The sequence below is a fragment of the Pelophylax lessonae genome, assembly GCF_965119305.1.
Source record: "Pelophylax lessonae genome assembly, chromosome: 9".
Taxonomy (NCBI): Eukaryota; Metazoa; Chordata; class Amphibia; order Anura; family Ranidae; genus Pelophylax; species Pelophylax lessonae.
In genome coordinates this window covers 78053651-78079860 of record NC_138776.1, presented here as the reverse complement: position 1 = coordinate 78079860, position 26210 = coordinate 78053651, and the positions used below count along the sequence as shown (strand labels likewise).

At 42.7% G+C, this 26210-nt stretch overlaps 1 protein-coding gene across 2 annotated transcripts in view; it reads left to right on the top strand.

Moving 5' to 3' along the window:
* The first annotated feature begins 1738 nt into the window (after nt 1-1738).
* Nucleotides 1739-26210, top strand: part of HMX2 (H6 family homeobox 2) — a 106644-nt gene continuing 82172 nt past the window's right edge. For both annotated transcript variants that reach the window (XM_082266776.1, XM_082266775.1), the window contains exon 1: nt 1739-1826. In XM_082266776.1, coding sequence (XP_082122902.1) covers nt 1744-1826 — 83 coding nt within the window. In that variant the 5' untranslated portion in view covers nt 1739-1743. The remainder of the gene's footprint in view (nt 1827-26210) is intronic.

Genomic DNA, 26210 nt, shown 5'->3' with positions numbered 1-26210 from the left:
TTATGGAGGAGCAATGTGCTGGGATATAATAGAATCTTATTTATAGAGGAGCAATGCGTTGTGATATAATAGAATCTTATTTATGGAAGAGCAATGTGTTGGCATAAAGAATCTAATATATGGAGTGGCAATGTTTTTAGGATGCAGAATTCTATTTATGGAGGAGCAATGTGTTGGAAAATAAAGTCTCATTTATGGAAGAGCAATGTATTTTGGATGCAGAATTCCATTTATAGAGAAGCAATGCTGGGACATAGAATCCAATTATGGGAGGAGCAATGATTTGGGATGCAGGCTTTGGCATGGGATTCTGTTCTATTCTGACTGCATTATGCTGTACGTTAAAACCTTTTCTATATTAATAACCCTGCAATTAGGTGGTGGAGTGTCATGATTAAATGTGTGCGTCGTGCTTTTAATGCAATAGTGCAGATTGGAAGGTAGTCAGGGATGATGACGGATATTCATGATACAAAGTCTAAAAAAAGATTTTTTGTATTATTTCCAGATAAAAGGCTCAAGTCAGGAGCCCACATTATACCACCTGTGAAATTTCAGAGGTAAATACCCAGCCCCCTGAATAAGCAAATTAAACTATTAAAGGGGACAAAGGGGAGCAGAAAATGAAGATCTTTGTGTCCTGAGCGCAGAGCCACAAGTGCGTTCCTGTTTATTATAATGACAGCTGCCTTCTAGAGAAATGCAATTACAGGGCTGGGATAAGGACTCTTTTCCCTCGTCCCTTGCTTGGATCTGGGAAAGGAGGGGGGGGGGGGGTGGAGGGGGCTGCCCCCCCTCAAATGCAACCCTCTTCAGATTTTGGTCAGACTGGCATAGCGAAATCAGAAGGTGGCACAAGGTCTAAGCTGTATGTCTGGCACATATAACTATACCTAATGTTCTAATAGTGCCCACCTCACTTATTGAGTTAAGCAGTCAAGGTGGGTGGTATGTGCCATCCTTACCAGCTTCCCTAGGATTGTATCTGCCAGCCATTCATTTGCGTCATGGAGTGGTACAATTGCCTCTTGGCACAGAGATTGTCAGATGGTGATTGGATGGCACAGATCCTAAATAAAGTCCAAGGTGAAAGGTCAAAATGCTATAAGATGATAAGGGCAAGAGAGTAAAGGCTACTAAATATAGGGGGGGGGGGGGAGGTTGAGGGATTGATTAAAAAGTGCAAGGAGGTGCAATGGTGCAATGGTGCCAGGTACCACTACCAGCAGCTGAGTGTGTCAGGAAAAGCCAGGAAGAGTAGAATAGGGAGGTATCTTTATTCTGGAAGGCAGATCACCATGGTCAGTTGAATAATGACGACCCTGGTACAGAGATGGCATCCCTGGCACAATGCAGGGCGCATTTCTTATTGGGCGCCCATTGCAGCCGCCTTCACCCTCCATTGTTGCGCGCCTGGCTTTCCCACTCTTTGATCAGGGCAATCTAGTAAACCTGTCCTGCTTCCCCTCCCAATCTCTTAAATCCTCGGCCACTTGTGATGATTCCTGAGGTTGGCTTCTCAATCTGTGCGTTTGTTTCCAATTAAAGAGATGGAGCCAGGGCCCGTGTCCAGTGTTTTGAATCAAGCTGAGCAGATCTCGCTTTGCCTGTTTGTATTAACAACACACATGTATTTCTTTTATTTGATAGTAAATACTCCGCGTCTTTGTATAGCAAACATTGGCAGAAATATATAAACTTCCAGACCAGCACGGTGTGCTCTGCACTCAGCCAGGAGACCGCATGCTGCTGCCAACAGGCTGCTCAACCAAACCTCAGCCAGCCTCACCCGCCTGCACTGCTTGGATTCATCCTCATCTGGACAGGTCAGTGACAGTATGGGCCATACCAACCGGGGATAGGGGGGATTTAACCCTCTCTTTGCTGAAGCTCTCATAAGTGCCACCGGGGTGGCCAGGCTTGGTACTCCAGCAGATGCCAGTTATGGATTATTCTCTGCAGGAGAACTAAAAGCTGATAATGGTCAGATTTTTGGGGATGCTTCCTATTTTTTTGTGAGATCCTCTTTCAGTGCACATTATAATTGCAATAAGTAAGCTACTATTTGGGGGATAGGTATAGCCTACAGAGGGTCTTTTATACCTAACAGGGGGTTACCTCTAATATAGATGTTACATTTTAAAGAGAATAGAGCAGCATGTATTTTCTCTTCTTCTGTCTCTCCTATCTGAGCTCCAGCAATCCCAAAAAGATCACCCCCCCCCCCCACATTGAATCAATTAAAAATAGCCACTCATAGGCTAATCTGTATATTATTTTATTATAGTTGTATATATGCCTATATTCTTAATTACAGATAATTAAAGGTTATGTATGATATGATTGTTCCTTTTTTGCTCCTTATAGGGCTCACCAGAGCAGGTTTCTTTTTTTTCTGGGGGGAGGGTTACTATTTGTTAAAGAGAAATCCCAAACATGTAATTCATTTGCAGTATATATATATATATATATATATATATATATATATATATATACATACAACTAATACAGCTAATTAAAGGGTGTGTATGCTAGAGCTGTTTCTCCTTTGTTCGAGCTCATCAGAACATGAATTTGTAAAGAGAAACCCCACACATATAATTCCTCTGCAATACTTATGTATTTATTTAAACACATATTTAATTAAAGCTAAAGCATATGTATGCTGAGGCTGTCTCTCCTTTGTTAGGGCTCATCAGGGAAGGACTTGTTAAGAGGAGAACCTCTGCAGTCTACACATATAACTCCTCTGCAATATATATATATATATAGATATGCATATCTATATCTATATATATCTATATCTATATCTATATATATATATATATATATATCTATATATATATATATAAATCGCAGCTAAATAAAGGGTGTGTATGCTACCTTTTCTCCTCGGTTATTGCTCATCAGAGCAGAATTTGTAAAGGGAAACCCCACAGTTACTATTTCTATCTACTATTTATAGGGAACCCATTTAACCCACACAAGATGTTCAGTTTATATATAAAAAAGAAGGGGTTAATTTCACTTAATTCTGTTGTCTTAACAGACAATGCTCTGATCTTGCATTGGCAGGTGTCCCCCTGTTATGAGGATGGCAATGATGAGACAGGGGACAGACATGACCCTCTCAGCAGCTTTGCATATGCTAAACCTGCCCCATCATTATCATCATCATCATCATCCCCATCCAGCCGACTATGAAGTCGGAGTGCAGCAGCAAATAATCACTTTAGTCTATCGACTGGGAAAGAGTGTGCGAAGCCAATGAGCAGCCCATTAAGAAACATTAACAGATTGCTGCAGCATAATGCTCCGGTCCATATTGATCGTCAAATGTCTGTAAAATATTGTTTCAAATGAATTGTTCCATGCTATGCTGTCACTTATAGTGACCTTGGTTTGTTCTCCAGCAGCCAAATGAGCCTTTCATGGCGGTTATTAGATTAACAAGTTTTAACAAACAGCACTGCAGGCTAGGAGGCTGTGTGAATCAGGGTCACCATTCAGGAACAGGGGCCCTATTTAGCTGTGTTATGTTTTCAGGATTTGCACAATTACCCCCTCCCCTTCTAAACAGCACTTTGTTAAATGTCCCCTGTAATATTATGCGCCCCCCACCTCCACTATCTCATCCTATGTGACCTTCCCATCAAGCAGCAAATGTTTCAATTGCAGGGTAAAGTATGCCACTTTGGGATGGGGAGGGGGTAGCTTAGAGCACCTGCACTGAACACACCATAAAATACTATTTCAGTAAAAGGTCAGTCCACCAAACTTCATATTACAGTTGTGGGTAGAGACTGATGGGCTATGTCACCCCTGGGTTCTTCATATGTCTTGGGGGTTACCATTCCAGATTATGAGGCTGTTTCTGCCCATACCGAAAAATGATGCTAAACTCTGGTTTTAAGAACAATCCTAAAAAGTACCTATTATTGATCTGCCTCCTCCATATCCCCAATTTCCTTTTTTATTTTGCTGTTGTGATCCAACCTCTTGTAAGAGGGTCGCTATGTTGGTTCAAAATTGTTCCACTGTTTTTAAGAATCTAGCCACCCTCTATTGTGCTGGTGAGATAACCACAACGAATGTATACTGCTCACTCCAAACAAAAGGAAGTGAGAGTAAAAAGAAGAGGTTTGGGAGCTCTCAGAGACATTACAAGGGGGAAGAAAAGCACAGTAAGAAACAATTTCATTCAAAATAGATTACAGGGTCATTAAGGTGTGGATTTGTATTTTTGGAGAAAAGAAGGATATTGTTAAGTGTCATGATTTACTAAATGTATATAGACTGTTCAGTTTCCAAAGTGAATATTAATATTATGAAATTAAGCTACTCAATGAAGCTTCTCTCATTCCCTCTCCCACTGATCACTGGTGTAACTGGGCTCGTCTCTCACTCCCTCTCCCACTGATCACTAACTGGGCCCATCTCTCACTCCCTCTCCCACTGATCACTGGTGTAACTGGGCTCGTCTCTCACTCCCTCTCCCACTGATCACTAACTGGGCCCATCTCTCACTCCCTCTCCCACTGATCACTGGTGTAACTGGGCCCTTCTCTCACTCCCTCTCCCACCGATCACCACTGTAACTGGGCCCTTCTCTCACTCCCTCTCCCACCGATCACCACTGTAACTGGGCCCTTCTCTCACTCCCTCTCCCACTGATCAGTGGTGTAACTGGGTCCTTCTCTCACTCCCTCTCCCACCGATCACCACTGTAACTGGGCCCTTCCCTCACTCCCTCTCCCACTGATCACCGGTGTAACTGGGCCCTTCTCTCACTCCCTCTCCCACCGATCACTGGTGTAACTGGGCCCTTCTTTCACTCCCTCTCCCAATGATCACCGCTGTAATTGGGCCCTTCTCTCACTCCCTCTCCCACTGATCACTGGTGTAATTGGGCCCATCTCTCATTCCCTCTCCCACTGGTCACCACTGTAACTAGGATCTTCCCTCACTCCCTCTCCCACTGACCCCTGGTGTAACTGGGCCCTTCTCTCATTTACTTTCCCACTGATCACTGGTGTAACTGGGCCCCTCTCTCACTCCCTCTCCCATTGATCACCGCTGTAACTGGGCCCTCCTCTCATTCCCTCTCCCACTGATCACTGGTGTAGCTAGGCCCTTCTCTCACTCCCTCTCCCACTGATCACTGGTGTAACTGGACCCTTCTCTCACTTCCTTTCCCACTGATCACTGGTGTAACTGGGCCCTTCTTTCACTCCCTCTCCCACTGATCACCGCTGTAACCGGGCCCTTCTCTCACTCCCTCTCCCACTGATCATTAGTGTAATTGGGCCCTTCTCTCACTCCCTCTCCCACTGATCAGTGGTGTAACTGGGCCCTTCTTTCACTCCCTTTCCCACTGATCACTGCTATAACTGGGCCCTTCTCTCACTCCCTCTCCCACTGATCACCACTGAAACTGGGCTCTTCCCTCACTCCCTCTCCCACTGATCACCGGTGTAACTGGACCCTTCTCTTACTCCCTTTCACACTGATCACAGGTGTGATAGGGCCCTTGGGTAGTTGACAGTTGTCTGGGAGGAGACATGTCACCTGAATGCCCACATTCACTTGTATGGTAGTACTGCTGCTGAATGCAGCGCGGGGTATACATTATGCTGCAGCCCCAAAGCATCACGGCTGTGGTATGTGTACAACCCCATCGGGCGGCCATTGCTTAAAGGAGGTGGTCAATGGGGGTAGTAAAGCCACAGTTCAACTGACAATTTTTACTTCCCCCCCCCCCCCGTGTGGTTGCCCATATGAACAAACATTTAATGAATTCAATTATAAATATCACTAGAATTAATTTTGCTGTAATTATTAGCAGGGGTTTCTCTAAGACCTGAAAGTTATTTCAAGGGTTCCTCATGTTAAAAAAACAACTTGAGAAATGCTGGGCTAAATGAATAGAGCATGGTCACTTTGTAAAGTGAATGTTCACTTAGCTTAGTGAATGGGGCAAAGCTGTGTTCACTTCAATTATCCAATGGCGTGGAGATAGATAGAACAGGGCTCTATTCATTGCTACCAGCTAGTTAGTGTGCTATAGTGTGCTATTGTGATTCTATTGTGAGTGAAGAGTGTCAGTGTAGTGTGAATATAGTAATAACGCAGCATCAGTGTAGTGCATTCGTGCATTTTGACTGTAGTGTCAGTTTAGTGCGTCCATGCAGTTTCATTGCAGCATATTGAAGTGTGTCAGTGTAGTGTGTAAGGCCAGTTTTACTGCATTATATTGTAGTGCATCAGTGCACTTTTACTGCAGTAAATTGTAAAATGCCTGTGCAGTTTCACTGCAGTATATTGTGGTGTGTCAGCACAGTTTTACTGCAGTATATTTTAGTGCATTAGTGCAGTTTTACTGCAGTATATTATAGTGTATCAGTGCACTTTTACTGCAGTATATTATAGTGCGTCAATGCACTTTTACTACAGTATATTGTAGTGCTTCAGTGCAGTTTTACTGCAGTATATTGTAGTGCGTTAGTGCAGTTTTACTGCAGAATATTGTAGTGTGTCAGTGCAGTTTACTGCAGTATATTGTAGTGCATCAGTGCAGTTTTACTGCAGTATATTGTAGTGTGTCAGTGCACTTTTACTGCAGTATATTGTAGTGCGTCAGTGCAGTGTTACTGAAATATATTGTAGTGAGTCAGTGCACTTTTAGTGCAGTATATTGAAGTGCACCAGTGCATTTTTACTACAGTATATTGTGCTTTAGTGCAGTTTTTCTGCAGTAGATTGTAGTGCGTCAATACACTTTTACTGCAGTATATTGTAGTGCGTCAATACACTTTTATATTAAAAAAGAATAGCGCAACCATGCAAAAGAAATGACTATTAAATATGGAGACAATCCATAAATAAAAATGGGGGTTTAGTCCCACCATATGGCCATATCGTGCTCAAGCCCACCACTGCGTCAAAGTACCCCATTATCAGTGGGTCCTACACTATCCATACAAAAGAGGTGAATCCAGCCTCTCCATCCCTTGGAGACAACACTCCTTGCTGGGATGGATGTGCTAATGCACTACAAAGGACTCCTCCTGTATCTACTTGATGGTGGACTCTGATAGAGTACAGGTGTGTGTGGGGGGTGGGATGCTCAACCACAGAAGTCTGGTCAGACTGAATACATAATAAACAAGCAAAAAATTGGGGGAGCAAACCCTGAACATGTATATCTAAAGCCGGTGCAGCTATGGACCAAGCAACATGTATATTAAAAAAGAATAGCGCAACCATGCAAAAGAAATGACTATTAAATATGGAGACAATCCATAAATAAAAATGGGGGTTTAGTCCCACCATATGGCCATATGGTGCTCAAGCCCACCACTGCGTCAAAGTACCCCATTATCAGTGGGTCCTACACTATCCATAGAAAAGGGGTGAATCCAGCCTCTCCAACCCTTGGAGACAACACTCCTTGCTGGGATGGATGTGCTAATGCACTACAAAGGACTCCTCCTGTATCTACTTGATGGTGGACTCTGATAGAGTACAGGTGTGTGTGGGGGGTGGGATGCTCAACCACAGAAGTCTGGTCAGACTGAATACATAATAAACAAGCAAAAAATTGGGGGAGCAAACCCTGAACATGTATATCTAAAGCCGGTGCAGCTATGGATCAAGCAACATGTATATTAAAAAAGAATAGCGCAACCATGCAAAATAAATGACTATTAAATATGGAGACAATCCATAAATAAAAATGGGGGTTTAGTCCCACCATATGGCCATATCGTGCTCAAGCCCACCACTGCATCAAAGTACCCCATTATCAGTGGGTCCTACACTATCCATAGAAAAGGAAATACACTTTTACTGCAGTATATTGTAGTGCGTCAGTGCAGTGTTACTGTAATATATTGTAGTGAGTCAGTGCGCTTTTTCTGCAGTATACTGAAGTGCGTCAGTGCACTTTTACTGCAGTATATTGTAGTACTTTAGTGCAGTTTTACTGCAGTATATTGTAGTGCATCAGTGCAGTTTTACTGCAGTATACTTTAGTGCATCAGTGCAGTTTTACTGCAGTATATTGTAGCGTGTCAGCCCACTTTTACTGCAGTATATTGTAGTGCGTCAGTGCAATTTTACTGAAGTATATTGTAGTGCGTCAGTGCACTTTTACTGCAGTATATTGTAGTGCATCAATTCACTTTTACTGCAGTATATTTTAGTGCGTCAGTGCAGTTTTACTTCAATATATTGCATTGCATCAGTGCACTTTTACTGCAGTATATTGTAGAATGCCTGTGTAGTTTCACGGAAGTACATTGAAATGTGTCAGTGTAGAGTGTCCATGCAGTTTTACTGCAGTATATTGAAGTGTGTCAGTGTAGTGTGTCAGGGAAGTTTTACTGCAGTATATTGAAGTGTGTCAGTGTAGTGTGTAAGGCCAGTTTTACTGCAGTATATGGTAGTGCATCAGTGCAGTTTTACTGCAGTATATCGCAGTGCATCAGTGCAGTTTTACTGCAGTATATTGTAGTGCACTTCTACTGCAGTATATTGTAGTTTGTCAATGCACTTTTACTGCAGTATATTGTAGTGCATCAGCACAGTTTTACTGCAGTATATTGTAGGACTTCAGTGCAATGTTACTGCATTATATTGTAGTGCACCAGTGAAATTTTACTGCAGTATATTGTAGTGCACTAGTGAGGTTTTACTGCAGAATATTGTAGTGCATCAGTGCAGTGTTAATGCAATATATTGTAGTGCGTCAGTGCACTTTTACTGCTGTATATTGTAGTGCGTCAATGCACTTTTACTGCAGTATATTGTAGTGCATCAGTGCAGTGTTACTTCAATATATTGTCAATGCACTTTTACTGAAATATATTGTAGTGCGTCAGTGCACTTTTATTGCAGTATGTTGTAGTGCATCAGTGCAATTTTACTGAAGTATATTTTAGTATGTCAGTGCACTTTTACTGCAGTATATTGTAGTGCATCAATTCACTTTTACTGCAGTATATTTTAGTGCGTCAGTGCAGTTTTACTTCAATATATTGTATTGCATCAGTGCACTTTTACTGCAGTATATTGTAGAATGCCTGTGTAGTTTCACGGAAGTACATTGAAGTGTGTCAGTGTAGAGTGTCCATGCAGTTTTACTGCAGTATATTGAAGTGTGTCAGTGTAGTGTGTCAGGGAAGTTTTACTGCAGTATATTGAAGTGTGTCAGTGTAGTGTGTAAGGCCAGTTTTACTGCAGTATATGGTAGTGCATCAGTGCAGTTTTACTGCAGTATATTGCAGTGCATCAGTGCAGTTTTACTGCAGTATATTGTAGTGCACTTCTACTGCAGTATATTGTAGTTTGTCAATGCACTTTTACTGCAGTATATTGTAGTGCATCAGCACAGTTTTACTGCAGTATATTGTAGGACTTCAGTGCAATGTTACTGCATTATGTTGTAGTGCGCCAGTGAAATTTTACTGCAGTATATTGTAGTGCACTAGTGAGGTTTTACTGCAGAATATTGTAGTGCATCAGTGCAGTGTTAATGCAATATATTGTAGTGCGTCAGTGCACTTTTACTGCTGTATATTGTAGTGCATCAATGCACTTTTACTGCAGTATATTGTAGTGCATCTGTGCAGTTTTATTGCATTATATTGTAGTGTGTCAGTGCAGTGTTACTACAATATATTTCAATGCGACAGTGCACTTTTACTGCAGTATATTGAAGTGCATCAGTGCAATTTTACTGCAGTATATTGTAGTGTGTCAGTGCAGTTTTACTGCAGTATAATGTAGTGCATCAGTGCAGTTTTTCTGCAGTATATTGCAGTGCACTTTTACTGCAGTATATTGTAGTTTGTCAATACACTTTTACTGCAGTATATTGTAGTGCGTCAGCACAGTTTTACTGCAGTATTTTATAGAACTTCAGTGCAATTTTACTGCAGTATATTGTAGTGCTCCAGTGAAGTTTTACTGCAGTATATTGTGGTGCATCAGTGCAGTTTTAATGCAGTAAATTGTAGTGCATCAGTGCAGTTTTAATGCAGTATATTGTAGTGCGTCAGAGCACCTTTACTGCAGTATATTTTAGTGCATCAGTGCAGTTTTACTGCATTATATTGTAGTGTGTCAGTGCACTTTTACTGCAGTATATTTTAGTGTATCAGTGCAGTGTTACTGCAATATATTTCAATGCGACAGTGCACTTTTACTGCAGGATATTGCAGTGCTTCAGTGCACTTTTAGTACCATATAGTGTAATGCATCAGTGCAGTTTTACTGCAGTATATTGTAGTATGTCAGTGCAGTTTTATTGTAGTATATTGTAGTGCATCAGTGAACTTTTACTGCAGTATATTTTAGTGTGTCAGTGCACTTTTGCTACAGTATATTGAAGTGTGTTAGTGCAGTTTTACTGTAGTATATTGTAGTGTGTCAGTGCCCTTTTACTTCAGTATATGGTATCATCCTCCTCATCCTCCATCACCCAAACAAAGACTAGTGTGCAGCCCACCACAGCTGTTCCTGCCATAGCCCCACCATTATGCATGGAGGAGTCAGAGTTAAGTGAACAAAGCACCAGCCACTTGCTCCTTGATGATGCACAGGCATCACTTGATTCATCAACAGTTCCTCTATAGGGTTACGGTGTGAAGGCTCCACCAACACCCATAGCCCAATTTTTCCGCACCTCATACTAGTATATTGTAGTGCATCAGTGCACATTTACTGCAGTATATTGTAGCGCATCAGTGCAGTGTTACTGCAATATATTGTAGTGAGTCAGTGCACTTTTACTGCAGTATATTGAAGTGCATCAGTGCACTTTTACTGCAGTATATTGTAGTACTTCAGTGCAGTTTTACTGCAGTATATTGTAGTGCGTCAGTGCCATTTTACTGCAGTATACTGTAGTGCATCAGTGCAGTTTTACTGCAGTATATTGTAGTGTGTCAGTGCACTTTTACTGCAGTATATTGTAGTGCATCAATGCACTTTTACTGCAGTATATTGTAGTGTGTCAGTGCAGTTTTACTGCAGTATATTGTAGTGTGTCAGTGTACTTTTACTGAAGTATATTGTAGTGCATCCGTGCAGTTTTACTGCAATATATTGTACGACACTATCAGTGTATTTACACTGATAGTGTCCTGATTATCAGTGCAGTCTCAACAGTGCCCACCAATGCTGCCAATCTGTGCCCACAAGTGCTGCCAATCAGTGCACATCAGTGCTGCCACCCAGTGCCCATCAGTGCCTTCTTATAAGTGTCACCTATCCGTGCCGCCTATCAGTGCCATCTACCAGTGCCCATCAGTACTTTCTATCAGTGCCCATCAGTGCCCCCTACCAGTGCTCATCAGTGCCACCTATCAGTGCTGCCTATCAATGCCCATCAGTGTCACCTATCAGTGCCCATCAGTGCCGTTTTATCAGTGCCTCCTCATCAGTGCCCACCAGTGCTGCCTCATTAGTGCCCATCAATGCAGCCTATTAGTGCCCATCAATGCCCATCGGTGCTGCCTCATTAGTGCAGCCTATCAGTGCCTATGAGTGAAGCCTCATCAGCGCACATAAGTGAAGGAGAAAAATTATCTGTTTGCAAAATTTTATAACAAACTATGAAAAAGATTTTTTTATTTAATTTTTGGTCTTTATTCGTTTATTTAGCAAAAAATAAAAAAACCCATCGATGATTAAACATCACCAATAGAAATATATTTGTGTGACAAAAAATTATAAAAATTTAGTTTGGGTACAGTGTTGCATGACTGCGCAATTGTCATTCAAATTGTGACAGCACTGAAAGCTGAAAATTGCCCTTGTCAGAAATTGGGTATAAGTGCCCAGTAGGCAAGTAGTTGTAATTGATTATTATGAGAAATCACTTGTCTTTGGGAGATGTTCTTGGTTTTCAAAATATAATATAACTGTTTTCTTATAATTATAATAAATGGTAGAACGATGATGTGAAGATTGGCACAGCTGCCTTCAGAGGTCAAGAAGGATCAAGTTTCCAGGGCCATACCCCTGTCCTAGGTGTGCGCAGCCTATTGCATTAGGGTGTGCATCCCAAAGCTCAAACAAATAGTTTACTATGCTTCCGTTATGAATGAACACAGCGAGTGAGTGTGTTCACTGTGTTCATTTAGCAAAGGAAGGGGCCAGTAAATTACATATTATCTAGCTCTTTCACCCACTCTCACTCCTAAAACTCCCTCTGCAGTAGCTGAGGGGAAAGAAGAGGAGGGAAGCCAGCAGCACTGTGGGGTGGGGGGGGGGGGCAACACAGGGGGAAAGCCTAGGTAGTAGGGGGAATTGGCACTGCATGTAGTGATCAGGGTGTGCCCAGGCCCCCTATAACCCCTATCAGATTTTTATTGCTTTCTGTGTCCCCGCTGAGTAGAGTCAGCCCTCTATTTGTCTTGGTGTCCATTGTCCACAGAGCAGAAAGTGAAGGGTAAGTCAAAATTTTAGTTTTCACCAGAACAGGAATAGCAAGGGAAATCGTATAACGGGGACACCTGTTCCAATGTCAAATGTCTAAGAGGAGATTTCCCCTCATATTTGAGAGATTTACTTTCTTTTGTGTCTCTTGAAAGAATTGAAAGAAATCTATAATGGGAGAGAAGCCCGGACTGTGTGTGTGCTATATATCCACATCCTAACAAATCATGTACAACTATGAACAGAATATGTAGTCATGGACTTTGTGTGGACATATAGAAGAGGAACTGAGTATCATAGAAACAACTTTATTTTGTACCATTAAAAATCTTTTGCACAACATTAAAAATGACTCTCCCCATAGGGGTTCACAACATGGAAAGATTCCACTTACAGTTCACATGTGGACTTGATGAGTATTGCCCATAGACATTCAAATGAGTAAGCCAAGGTGAAACCACTGCCTCTTGGATGAAAAATGAAGGTACATTCAGTAAAAAACCAATGGTCTTGTACACATAATCTGAAAATAAAAGGACTAATATTCACAGTGGGGAACCATCCAGACCCAATGTGAGTAAGTCACCACCAAGGCAGCATGGTAGTTAAATTCAGAGGGGACTTTTAATAGGTATCTAAGAAACTAAATCAGTTCACATGAAACCAGCCTGTCAATCACAGGTTACACTACTCTCTCCCAGGACTGACAATTGTGCTGTCTGTTGTGCCTCCTCTACTCATTCCTCCAGAGTTGTGTCTCACTAAGACTGGAGGAGTGTTACTGTTCAGATCACCAAGTGAAAACAGAGGGAAAAAGCCAAAGAAAAGAAAATGAATGCAGCCACCATATCTAATGATTGCTAAGCTGCAATATATTAAATTGTTGGTTTTAGGTTTACTATCGCTTTAAAATGTTCCAGTTACTTGTAACTGAAAGAATTATGTAATAGATAAAGGGTAACTCCACTTTTGTGGGGAAAAAAAAATAGCAAATAAAGAAAAAGCAATATAGCGTATACAATTGCGACACAAATCATGATGTATTTGAATGGTATTAAAAATTACCTTTCCTTTTCAATCTGCAGCTGTTGAAATTTTCTGAAAATGCAATATGGCTACCGGGAGCTATTAGAATGTGTACTAACCACACCCCAGAAACATAATTTCCTGCTTATGTGCTGTGGCGGCTGGTGCTCCATGGACCGGTGGGGGGGGGGGTCGGGGAGCGGCAGACCGACCGCACCATACCCCCCACCGGACCACACCGGGCTGCACACCGTCTCCCCCTGGACCACAGCGAGAGAGGAGTGGACAGGACAGGCAGGACCCCCCCCCCTGCTCACTCACTCTTCTTCCCCGTCTTCTGCGTCTCCTCCCTCCTCCTCCATGCCCAATGGCATGGCTTCTCTTTTCGGCCAATCAGGAAACGTGTCTCAAAACCCGCTTCCTGATTGGCCAGGAGGAGGATCTTTGTGACAATAACGAATTTTCATTTGCTATTGTCACACAACTGGGTGGGCTCGGGGCGCACTGCTATGCGCCCCGAGCCCACCCTTTTTTTTTTAGCCTGTGAGAGCCTCTGGCTCTAATCACATGGTTAAAAAAAAAAGCCCCATTGAACTCCATGCGTCCGGTGCCCCGCATGTAGATTAGGGGGCCGGATGCATGGATAGGGGGGGGCGTGGCCCCTGCAACCCATATGACCAGCCGCCACTGCTTGTGTGATTGGCTCACCAATTTTCCCAGAAGTCTACCAAGATAAAAGTCAGATTTCTGGCAACCCTTGCATCAAAAATGTCATTTTTGGTGAGAAATTCTCAATAGGAACACGTCTAAAGGGATGCAGGCCCAGCAGCTTTCCTCATTAGAGCCCTGCAGCTGCCACAGCTGATAGATAATTATGAAACCACTCCCATTTGACCCACTCAGCACAGAGAAAAAAAAAGGGATTTCTACAGAATAACAAAAAGTAGGACTCTGAAACAAAGTTTGATAAAATCCTTGTAATATACAGAGACCACCCTAAGGGGAATGTTTTTTTTCTCAACAAAAGTGGAGTTACGCTTTAAGCTAGCAGCCCTGGATTGCCATCTGCTGAAGCTCAGCTCCCAGAATTCTTTGCTGGGGGGGCACTGTCTGAATTTTCATTTAAAGATTTATTTCTAAGCAGTTTTACGAGAGCACTAAGGCTGATTTATTAAAAGGCAGTGAAGCAAAGAGAGAACATGACCATTGTCCACAGCAACCAATCAAATAGCTTATATTTATCGAACTGAGCTGAGAAAAAACAGAAGCTAAAATGTGATTGGTTTCTAGAACCAACATCCAAAGGAGCGCTCAGTCACAACAGCTGGTCAATGATGGACAGCCTTGAAGGCACTACAACCCTATCACTATACTAGCCATTGTCAATCGTAAGTCGTTACTATAAGCAATAGCTCCGGTTTTCATCAATCTGCCTTGGATGGAAGAAAAAAATCCCAGAATCCTCAGAAACCGTCCTTGACTTCTGCTTAATTGTGGACCAGTGTTGCATGTCAATGGACAGATAAGCCCATTCATTCTATTGACTCTTCCAGCTACCCCTTTAACCCCTTGTGCTCCACCCCACAGCATCACCTTGCCCTGCTGTCAGCTGGTACCTCCTATGATATCCCATAGAAATTGAGTTCTGCCTGGCAGCCTGCCCTGGGCTAGGCTCCTGGCTGTACCATCCCAGCCTGCCCTGTCTGCTCAGCTTCCTGTTGATAGAGCACAAGGCATCAGAATTTCATCAAAGTTCTATTAAGTGAAACATAGGTTGGAGGGCAGCCCCTGATTGGAACAGTTTAAATTTTAATTGTGTTTTTAATTTGACATATAGTTGCAGAAAAGAATGACACTACAACGCCAAGGGCCGGTCGATTTTCTTAATTCCTCCCAGAGGAATTGATGGGTTTATCAGGCAACTAGATTGGAAAGCCATTAAAAGGCATTCTCTGGCTGGACTGTTAATTGGAACTTGATGGATGGAGGGGGAGGCAGGCTAAAGCAATGCTGATCCAATCTGTAGGACTTTCTGTTTTCCAATAAATTACCCAATTCATTATCCAAGCACAGATTACATAAATTGTATACCTCTAGGGCTCAGGGTTCTCCAAAAGACACCCCCCCCCTTTTTTTTCCCTTCCCTTCTCCCTCCTTCCCCCTCCCTAGCCAGAGTGCCATTTGCTCCAAAATATCTTCTGAATGAAAATCGAAAAATAATCAACGTTTATACTTAGAAAATTTATTGCAATCATTTTCTCTGGTAATTTCCTTATTTTAAAGTTTGGACATGTCATATATCATAACCTCAGTCCCTGTTAACAAAGAAAAAAATCTAGAAAGGGGGGGGGGAATGAGAGGGAGCAGGCTGTGCTTAATATTTAGTAAAGCTTGATTCCAAGATCAAACGTGTTTATGATTCCATCTGTCATTTAGCCCCATAGACTTCTCCCAATATAACAGCTGAGCTACAAGCCTATTTTCTAAGTGCAGCAAAAAAAGAGGAGGAGAAAAAGATCAATTTTTATTAAGGCTTCATGAAAGCTCACAGCTAACCTCGATGGGAACAATATTGCTGAGCCAATACACGTTAACCCTTCCCTGATGGTGAGGAACAGATACTGCAGAGTTTTACTGGCTACTTACTGCAGGGGGGAGACTGCTGATTGGACAGCCTGTACACCCCTGGACAAGCTGGAGGTGCAGATTATTGGCTAGTTAAGCTGGCCATACACCAGTAGAATTTGGTTTTGAAAATGTAAAATTATTATAATTTTTTTTAATGTATGTTTGATTTTTGAATGATTAGTAGGGTTTGAATTCTGAAATGAGACCTGTTTAATGTCTGGCAGGTCTTGATGGAAAATCAGGGGCTTTCGAATGACATTAGTTGACTCAAACATTGCAAGGAAGAATGTTCTAATGAATGATTTATCTATGAAAGTTCAAAAAAAAAAAAAAAACTCTAACCATGTATGGCCAGCTTTAGACTATTTCAGACCTCATTTTCCAATATTCTTTACATGTATGGAAAGTCACAGTTCCCTGTGCGATCACTGGGGTTGATTTAAGCCCCGTACACACGTACCGATCGTCGGCCGAACGATAGGCCGTCTTTTGTCCAGGGCTGTCGTGTCTGTTGAAAACTGCAAAAGACTGCACACGAATTTTGTCGGCCAACAACAGCCGACTGCAGAAGTGATGTCATGTGATGGTTAACTTTCCGTGTGTTTTTTCTTTTCTGAGCATGCCCAGTCTTGCAAATCTGCTGATTGTCGGCCGAATTCTGTACTGACTGGCGAACAATCGGCCGTTCTGGTGTTGGCCAACAAAAATTTTAAAGCATGCACATCAGATTCTATTCGGCCGAAAGTGCGCTGTCAGCTGTCGGAAGCATCATACTAACAAGCCTACAATCGGCCGATCGGTCGTCGGCCGAATATTTACGGCCGACAATCGGTACGTGTGTACGGGGCATTACTTAAAGTAAAAGGCCAGTCAAAATCTAACTAAGCTAAAGGCCCGTACACACTTGACGAAAATCAGACCAAATATCCTCCGAGTTTTCTCTCTCTTGCTCAGCGTTCATAACCGTTTTTAGTTGAAAGTGCATAAATGTTCACGAAATTTCTCGTCCGATTTTTTTTTTTTTTTTTGGGACGTTTGTTCCTAGACTTCCGGGTTGTCAGCAACTTCAGATCATGCACGGTCTTTCGTATCCGAATTTTCACGGACGTACTGCATACACATTGAACGAAAATTGGTCGTCTGGGGACGTACGATAAAAATTTTGGTGTTTGCCCCTCCGTTTTTTTTTTCGTTTAAAATGTCGGCATCGGCTGCTGAAAGTTGTGTACACACTAGCCGAAAACCGTACGATTTTACCTCGGACGGGAATTTTCGGCAGATTTTCTACTAGTGTGTACCCCACTTTAAACCTGCTCCCACCCCCATTCTAAGACCTATACTAATTACACTGTAAAGGAAAGATATCTATACTTACTGTACCTATATAACGCTAAATCCAAATGTGTGCAAATTTAAATAATCATATAATCAAAAAAGTCTATAATCAATAAATTCATAATCAACCATAAAATGTCCAAGTGTTTTCAAAGTGCTCAGTGCTCCAAAGATATATAAAGTGGGTCAGAGTTAGAGTGTGACGTCACCATGCACGAGCCTGCCAGATGGTCCTGCGGTTGTACTTTGTTACATCGCATACGTGTTTCCTGATACATGTAAGCGCATTTTTAGCTTTTTAATCAACAAAGATTCCTATGCTGTATTACGCTATGAAGCTTCTCCTCCCCTTTTTTTTTTTTTTTTTCCGTGGTGTGTGAAACACACTCAAAAGACTTACACCCGGTGCATAAAAAAGTGCACACACGCAAACGTGGACACACAAAAAGTGCACAAGGCGTACACATGGCCCTCCTCCGAAGAGGAAGGGCCCTGACCCTGATCCCCCGGGGCGCGAAGCTCCTGACAGGGACTGAGGTACTCACTTTGGTCCACCCAGCCGAAGCCGGGCAGACCCCATTCTTCAGGGGGACTGCCGAAACAGCCCACCCCGAGTACTAGGTGGGGCTCCCCCGAAGGGAGACCCCATGGGAGAGGGCGAACTAAGCCAAAAGGCCATATCCACCCCCTCCCAAGACTTACAGGGCAGGCCCGAGGACCTACGCCATCAAAGTCGTGCAAAAGTGCTCAACCAAAAGGGACAAACGTGACACACAACAAAGAAAAAACAGAGTGGGGAAAAGGGAAGTGGAGAAGTGCTGGGTAGTGCCTAAGTGCAAGACCTCGGCAGGCCCCCCGGCCAGGAATAAAAAATTCCTCTGGTGTTGGCCAAAAGGCCCACCCCAAGAGGCAGGTGCTTGAAAAAGTGTGATGGTGCAGTGACCAAGGTGCCACAAAAACTCAGGTGAGCTGCCCCTCACCAGTGAGATTGAGGCACCACCGATACTAACCTTCGGGTTCCATTCCAACACTGATAAGAACAGATACTACACTTGATCTTAGCCAAAAGGCCGAGAAGCGATGTTTACTACACATGGTGACTGACTACCTGGACATGGTGTAAGGTACCAGGCGTATACAGACGGGATCACTGACCTTAACGGATGCCACTTGGTGAGAGCGTCGGCTATCTAGGAGAGTTTTTTGGTGAAATTTGATTTCTATAATTTGAGATCTCCCCTGCTTGTTAAGAGACCAACTGTACTTTTTTGAAGAGCACCTTTTTTTTTTTTTTTTTTTTTTTTTGCACTGGAGCACTTTATATATCTTTGGATCACTGAGCACTTTGAAAACTTGGAAATTATATGGGTAAAATTAATTTATTGATTATGGACTTTTTGGATAATAAGATTATTTGATTTGAATGCACATTGATTTAGCAATATATATGAATTTATGAATATTGTACTGCATTTTTTATGCATATATTCACAATATATTTTATATACTGTTTTTTTTTTTTTTATCTGGTTTAAATGGACAGCAAGCTCTTTTTTCACAGTGCTTTGTTCCAGCCAGTGTTCAGGATTTAGTTGCAGCAGTCCTAATTAACTACTCTAGCGCAAGGTTTACATATATTTATACTTATACCTACCTAATCCAAGGGTGCTCTGGTGCGGTCATCGGGTGGTTTCAAGTGAGGGGAGAGAGGAGGGACAACGGTTGCAGAGCTTGGGTGTTGACGTCACCCATAGACTTACTATGGAGCATCCATTGTCTGCTGTGCCTCCTCTACACCAAAGCCGATGCTGAGACCTGATCGGACTAGAGCGTCCTTAGATTAGGTAAGTATACACATCTTTTCTTTACAGGGTACACAAAGTGCATCAAGCAGCCATCCCCACAAATAATCCCTGGCTGTGCGAAGAGCCACGAATAGCTGCGGCCACCACACCTAGCCACTCACATCTGCAGCAGGAATCATCCTGCCACTGCAATTCTTATTGGCCTAATCGCTGGTATAAATACAGCCTTAATGGAAAAGTTTGCGTAGAACAATAAACGTTCGCTTTAAAAAGTAAATAAAGGAAAGGTGTGTTCACTTCAATCACCCAACTCCTGATAGTCCTAGAAAAAAACCCTGTTTTTTATTTCAATCTCCCTTGCCGACCACCCGCTGCAGTTTTACTGAGGCAAGGTGGCTCAGCTGCTCGAAGCAACTTAACTGTACGGCGGTCGCGCGTGGGGTTAGGGAGCGTGCGCACGCCCGCCGTCCCCGCGATGTGCTGATTCGGTTCAGAACTGATTAGTCATCAGGTCCAGGCCAATGATTTTTGGCCTGGACCTGGTGATCGGTTCTGATCAATAGGAGTACATCCTGTGCCTGTGTAATGTAAACACAGGAAATAATGCAATCTTCTCTCCTGGAGCCCTTTTCAGTTCCAGCGTGAGAAAAGAGAGCATCAACTGTGAGTGCACAAGCACTACACTGACATCAGTACACATAGGCACATATGTAGCCCCCCTAATCACCCCCCAGTTAACCATTTTACTCCCTGTCACAGTGTCACTTTATACAGTATACAGAAAATGTACTGATCACTGTATTAGTGTCACTTGTGACTTCAGTTAGTGTGAGAGAGAGTTAGTGGTAGTTAGTGTCTGTCCCAGATAGTTTTAGGGTACCCTCCATTCATCCCCTGATAAAGATTTAATCCCCTGATCACCCCCAGTTAACCCCTTCATTGCTCTGTCACAGTGTCACTATTATAGTGGAAAACAACAAAAGAAAGGGGCACACCGACCTAGTGCATTACCACTAAAAATATTTATTAAAATAATAAAAGATAAACATTATACTCACAAACCAGATGTGAATATTGCACGTAACAACATATTCAACATAGGGTCTCCAAGGTAGCCAGGGTACTACGCGATGCTGCGTGGCATGCTGTGTACTGCATGAAAACCGCTGTGGTTAGGCTGGTCCTGGGGGGGGGGGGGGGGCAGCAAGACCAGTAGTCATACCCATCTAAGCCCTTTGGAAGTATTCCTCTTCCCCCCCATAATTTTTTCACTCGAGTGCAGGAGGATTGTTTTGCATCACTATTATGGTGAACAGATCTTTTTTCTGATCACTGTATTAGTGTCACAGGTGACATCAGTTAGCATTAACGATAGTTATCGTCAATCCAGGACAGCGTCAGATTTCCCTCATTCCCGATCGTTCTGAAGGAGGGCCCCCCCCATTTAGGAACACTCCCCCCCTTTGAACACTAATGGTCGTTCCTGCTCACATAGTCCCAGCGCCTGTCCCAGAGGATATATATATGTCCGGCGCACCTGGTGATTGGAGAATGTTTGTAAGGTCTCTGTAGCCCTGAAGAAGCTTGTGGTGAATAGGAATATTTTTTATGTCTAATTATGCTTTGTGTAAACAATTTTTAGCTATATGATTGTAATAAATTGGAATTTTTTTTTTTTATACAATTGTGATCATCCCTCCTTTGTGGCCTTTGAAGTCCTACTTTTCTATGTATATGTTTGTTTATACACCATAGTTGTAGACGCTATAACTTTTGAACAAACCTAAATGTCTGACTAAAATTTACTCTATTAGATATTTTTTATAAGGAAAAGTAAAAAATGAAATTTTTTTCTTAACATTTTCAGTCTTTTTTCTTTTATATCGCAAAAAATAAAATAAAAATAATCAAATATCACCAAAAGAAAGCTATATTTGTGGTTAAAAAAAGGACACAAATTTAGTTTGGATACAGCATTGCATGACTGTGCAATTACCAGTTAAAGCCACGCAATGCCAAATTGCAAAGAATGGCCTGGTCATTAAGGGGGTAAAATCTTCCGGTCCAGCAGTAGTTAAGCATATAAGTAAACAAAGCTTCACTTTATTTACTAACATTTCCTTTAGTAAATTAACCACGTTGTGTAAGCTGAACCCTGTAGCTGGGTAACTGCAGAGGGCTCAGTCGGTATGCACGCAGTTTTTGGCGTTTTCATGAGTACATTGGGGGAACTATGCTTTAGGCTCTTGCAGCGCCGGGGCTCTCAGAGCCCGATTAAGCTCAGGATCAGCTTGCAGGCTCTCAGCTAGGAAAGATTCAACGCTTCTTCTTGGATTACACCTGGGCTGCTACACCCCCCTCCACACTTTCTTGGACTTGTAAATATTTCATCACACTTCAGAATAAAGTGTGTATTCCAAAGGCTCTGCCTGGTAATAGGTGGGTGCTGCTATAAGGAGGGGTCCAGAACATACCAGAAAACTGAAACACAATCCGGATCACTGTACTCTTTTTACCTATCATTAGTCTTTATTTACTCTGTCCACTCAAAACTGATATCTGAATTATGGGTGGATGCAGCCTACTTGACTTCACCAGCTTTTTATAGAGCCTCTCTGGGGCTCTAGTGGTGACATTGTCCTGCCAATAAAGGTAGGGGCGTGTGAACTAGAGGACTGGCCAAACAGAATTACAAATATGTTAGCTGGTAGAACAGTTCAACCGTGTACAGCATGTAGCTACTTAGCCAGAGTTCTGCTTTAAATAACAAAAGAACCATTCTGCTCACCAAAGTCCTAATTTTTACATTGTTCAGTTTAGCAAGGCTTCCATCTAGTTATTCAGGCTATTTATGAAACAGGCCTGGCGCTCAGGTTTTAGTAGCGGCTGTCCAATGGAATCAATTTTTTATAAGCCTCCTGAATTAAGTGAGAAGTGTTCGTTTTACTTTTCCCCTGCAGAAGAGTCCAGGCTGCCGCCATGTAGACACGGTTGCTGTATGGCCTGGATATGAGGTGTCTAAAATGGGAATAAGACTTTGATTTGTGGAGTATGCCTAGTTACAGAGTTGAAGAACCAGCCCGAAAGGCCTTTGAGATCCTCCGCTCAGCTGACAGATGTGCTCATTTAACAAGCTGAAGCTGAAATGGGTGTATAAAACCTGCCCATTTAGCTCTGACAGAGGAGATTTCACGGCCTGTCTAGAGAGGTTGTAAATTCTGTCCCCAACTGTGCCACATCCAAGTAGCCCGATGTATCCAGCCACGGCAGGCAGGGACCCCCCGCTCCTAACATATGCCTTGCTATGCTGGGTGCTATTGACTGGCAGGCCCATTTATGAACCTTAATGTCCCCTAACAGGCTTGTCTTTCCCAGGATAGGAAGGCCTGGAACACTGATCCACATACTCCGCCATTAGTGTGTCTGTCAATAGGACGGCTGTAGCTGGTAAAGTCACATTCGTGGCTATTATCAAACCTTAAACAAGCACTTCTTTTATAAAGAAGAGACAAGAGCAGCCTTTCTCAAACTCTTTCTCCAGAGGAACCCTTGAAATTATTTTTTGGTATTGGGGAACCCCTGCTAAAAAAAAATAATTGTGGGTAGTGGGAAAATGTCCCCCCTTACAGTGGTAGTCGGAATGCTCTCCCCAGTGATAGCTAAAACGTTCATTGGGGTCAAGCCTCTGGCTTTGCCAAGTGACCTTGGCCTTGGAACTATGCAGGCATCATCAAATGAGAGATTAATCAGCTACAGCTCAAGAGGACCCCCAGCAACCTCTGGAGGAACCCTAGAGAGAATGGGCCCTAAATGAGAGGTCAATGAGTCACAAATCAAGGGACCCCCAGCAACCTCTAGAGGAACTCTAGAGAGAATGGGCCCTAAATGAGAGGTCAATGAGTAAAGACTCAAGGGACTCCCAGTAACCTCTAGAGAAGTTTTTTATTTTTTTTTTATTTTATTGGTTGAACTAGATGGACTTGTGTCTTTTTTCAACCTGACTAACTATGTAACCCTAGCAAAAATGGGACCCTAAATGAGAGTTCAGTGAGCTACGGCTCAAGGGACCTCCAGCAACCTCTGGGGGAACCTTAGGGTTCCACAAAATCCTGGTTGAGAACAGCTGGACTAGAGAATATAAGGAAGCCATTAATCCTGAGCTCCTTCTGAAATGACTTGTTTCCTGGGTGCCTTTTTCTTAAGTACGTTTAGTCATTAACTCGGTCCTGAAACAAGAAAATATGGGCATACATTTGTTATATATTTGTTATGTCATATATTTGCTCCCAATCTGACTTCATTGGATCAGCATAACAGCCAGTAAAGCATCTTCATGTCTCTTGAAATAATGATGTTTGTCATCCAGAAACCGGTCCCCAAAAATAATCAATAAAGTCAGAAGGCCACAAGGTTACCTACAGAACTTTTCCTATGCCTGTGGATATGTCAAAGCTGAATATAGAATATTAGCATTTACAATTTTTTTTCTTTGCACTGCTTTATACTATATATATATGTATATATATATATATACACACAGTATATATGTATATATATGGATCATCTGGGGTTTGAGGGTTTCCGTGGGTTGAGCTATATGGATGTGTACCTTTTTCCTTTTTCTCTCTGACAAATTTTGTAACTAAGTTGAACTCAGCATAATAATGTCAACTAATATGCTGAGCTATTCTAAAAGTCTGAAGGTCAGTAATTGCACAGGGTCAGATATTGCCTCTGTCTCCCAATTAGGACCCAGTGATAGGTCACTCACATTCTAAGTAATGTTACCGTGTCTGCCTGTGCGGATGAGCCCCATACTCATAGATTCATTTCTGTCAGGGAAGATTGGAGTGTTTTCATGCATTTTTATTCATATTCATGTCTGTCAAGTTCTTCCATATAAGTCAATAGGGCCAAAAACATTCATTGTCGCACCTCTACTTTTTTCCAAGATGCACAGAAGAGAAATGTACAGATGGGAATGGGCTTCAATGTGGGATTTACAGTGGTTCTAAAGGCTGGAGAATTGTTACCTTAATGCATTCCCTGCATTAAGGCTGGAGAATTTTTACCTTAATGCATTTCCTGCATTAAGGTAAAAAATGTCCCTGTATTTGTATCGCTCCCTCCCTGTATACTTACCTGAACTCGAACTCAATCCAGCACTATGTCCGTCTGCTGTGGCTCTCTCCTCTCTCTCTCTGCTCACAGAGGCCAATGGCTCCTGCTGCTGTCTATCATATCCAGTAAACAGAGAGCAGGGGGCAGGGCTAAGAGTGCACACAGCCTGGCACAGGAGCGAATCTGCAGGTGCATCCCCATAGAAAGCTGTTTACTATTGTGGCGCACTGAGAAGAGGAGGAGCTTAGAGCGTGGGGGGAGACCCCAGAAGAGGAGGTTCAGAGCCACTCTATGCAATACCATTGCACAGACTGGGTAGGTAGGACATGTTTGCTATTTAATTAAAAAAATAGATGTAGCTTTACAATCACTTTACAATCACCTTAACCGATGTAACTATGTATATACCATACTTGGCCAATGCCACTGGAATCTGGAAATCACTGAAGCAGACACCATTGCTCCAGTGATCTCTACTTGCTTTCATATCCCATGCTGAGTGGCTGCCCTGGTGCATTTTGAACACAGGAGATTGGCTGCAGTGCACGAGCACCATTCATAGAATGCTTTGCATGTCCTAAAACGAATGGTCTCCAAACTGCGGCCCATGGACCGGATGTGACCCTTTGATTTCCTCTATCCAGCTCTTGGATCACTAATACTCCCAGTGATACAAGGCACTATTCCTCCCACTGTCAGCAAGGATGAGGCACCATTCCTTCCACTGACACCAGTAGTGGGGCACTATTCCTCCCACTGACACTAACGATGGGGTGCTATTTCTTCCACTGACACCAATGTTTGGGCGCTTTTCCTCCCACCAATTCCAATGATGGGGCACTATCCCTCCTCCTACTAACCACATGCGCTTTTGTATTTTTTTTTCTACTCTTACTGAACACCAAGCCTGAGGAATTGTTTACTCCCACTGACACTTTTCTGCTTCCATCCACAGTCCAGCCCCCCTAAAGTCTGAAGGACAGTAAACTGGCCCTTTGCTTAAAAAGTTGGAGACCCCTGTCCTAAATATATGCAAAGCATTCTTTGATTGGACAAGGTGGAAATTGTGACGTCATTACCAGGGCTGGCCAAAGATATTGCGCTGTCTGAGTCCAAGAATAAAATGCTGCCCCACCCTCAAAAAAAAAAAAAACTACCAAAAGGCCCGTACATCCATTATTTTATATAAATATAAAATGTAGAAAATATTATATATACTGTTATCGTCTTCCACTCGACCGATCCACCAAACACCCACTGTCTGTCCTTCTGTCACTACTGTGTCTGCTGTGGCCACCGCCCTAGAAGATCCAGCCTGCCCTGTGTGGGATGGAGTGCGCTGATGCCTGACGTCATTGCGCCAACCACGATGATTCAAGGGACGTTCCCAGGAGAAGACACTCCGTCTCCTCATACTCATCAGTTTGCACTACAGATGGCAGTATGAGATGGGGAAATGTGACCCGTAATGCGCCGCTAACTGAGGACACAAAAATCTGCTGAAAAAAAATCTTAGGTGTCAATTTGCCGCCCCTTTCATAGTTCTGCCTGGGTCCAATGGACCCAGCGGGACCCAGGATAGGGCCAGTCCTGGTCACTACTCTCCACCTCGTTGTCATCCTAGGAAAGGAAGTGTTAAAAAAAGATAATGAATACAACCACCACATCTAAGGACTGGTAAACTTTACTAATGCAGCACAAAACATCAGTGCAAAAAGCTTTAACACAAAGATAACTTTTTTGTTTTTGCCATGTGACAGTAATTTTCAAATCTCATTGGACTTAACTAAAAATATCTGTCTCTTTTTTTTAAAATACAGATCTTTATCTGGGTGTGTTAGCCTTGTGAAT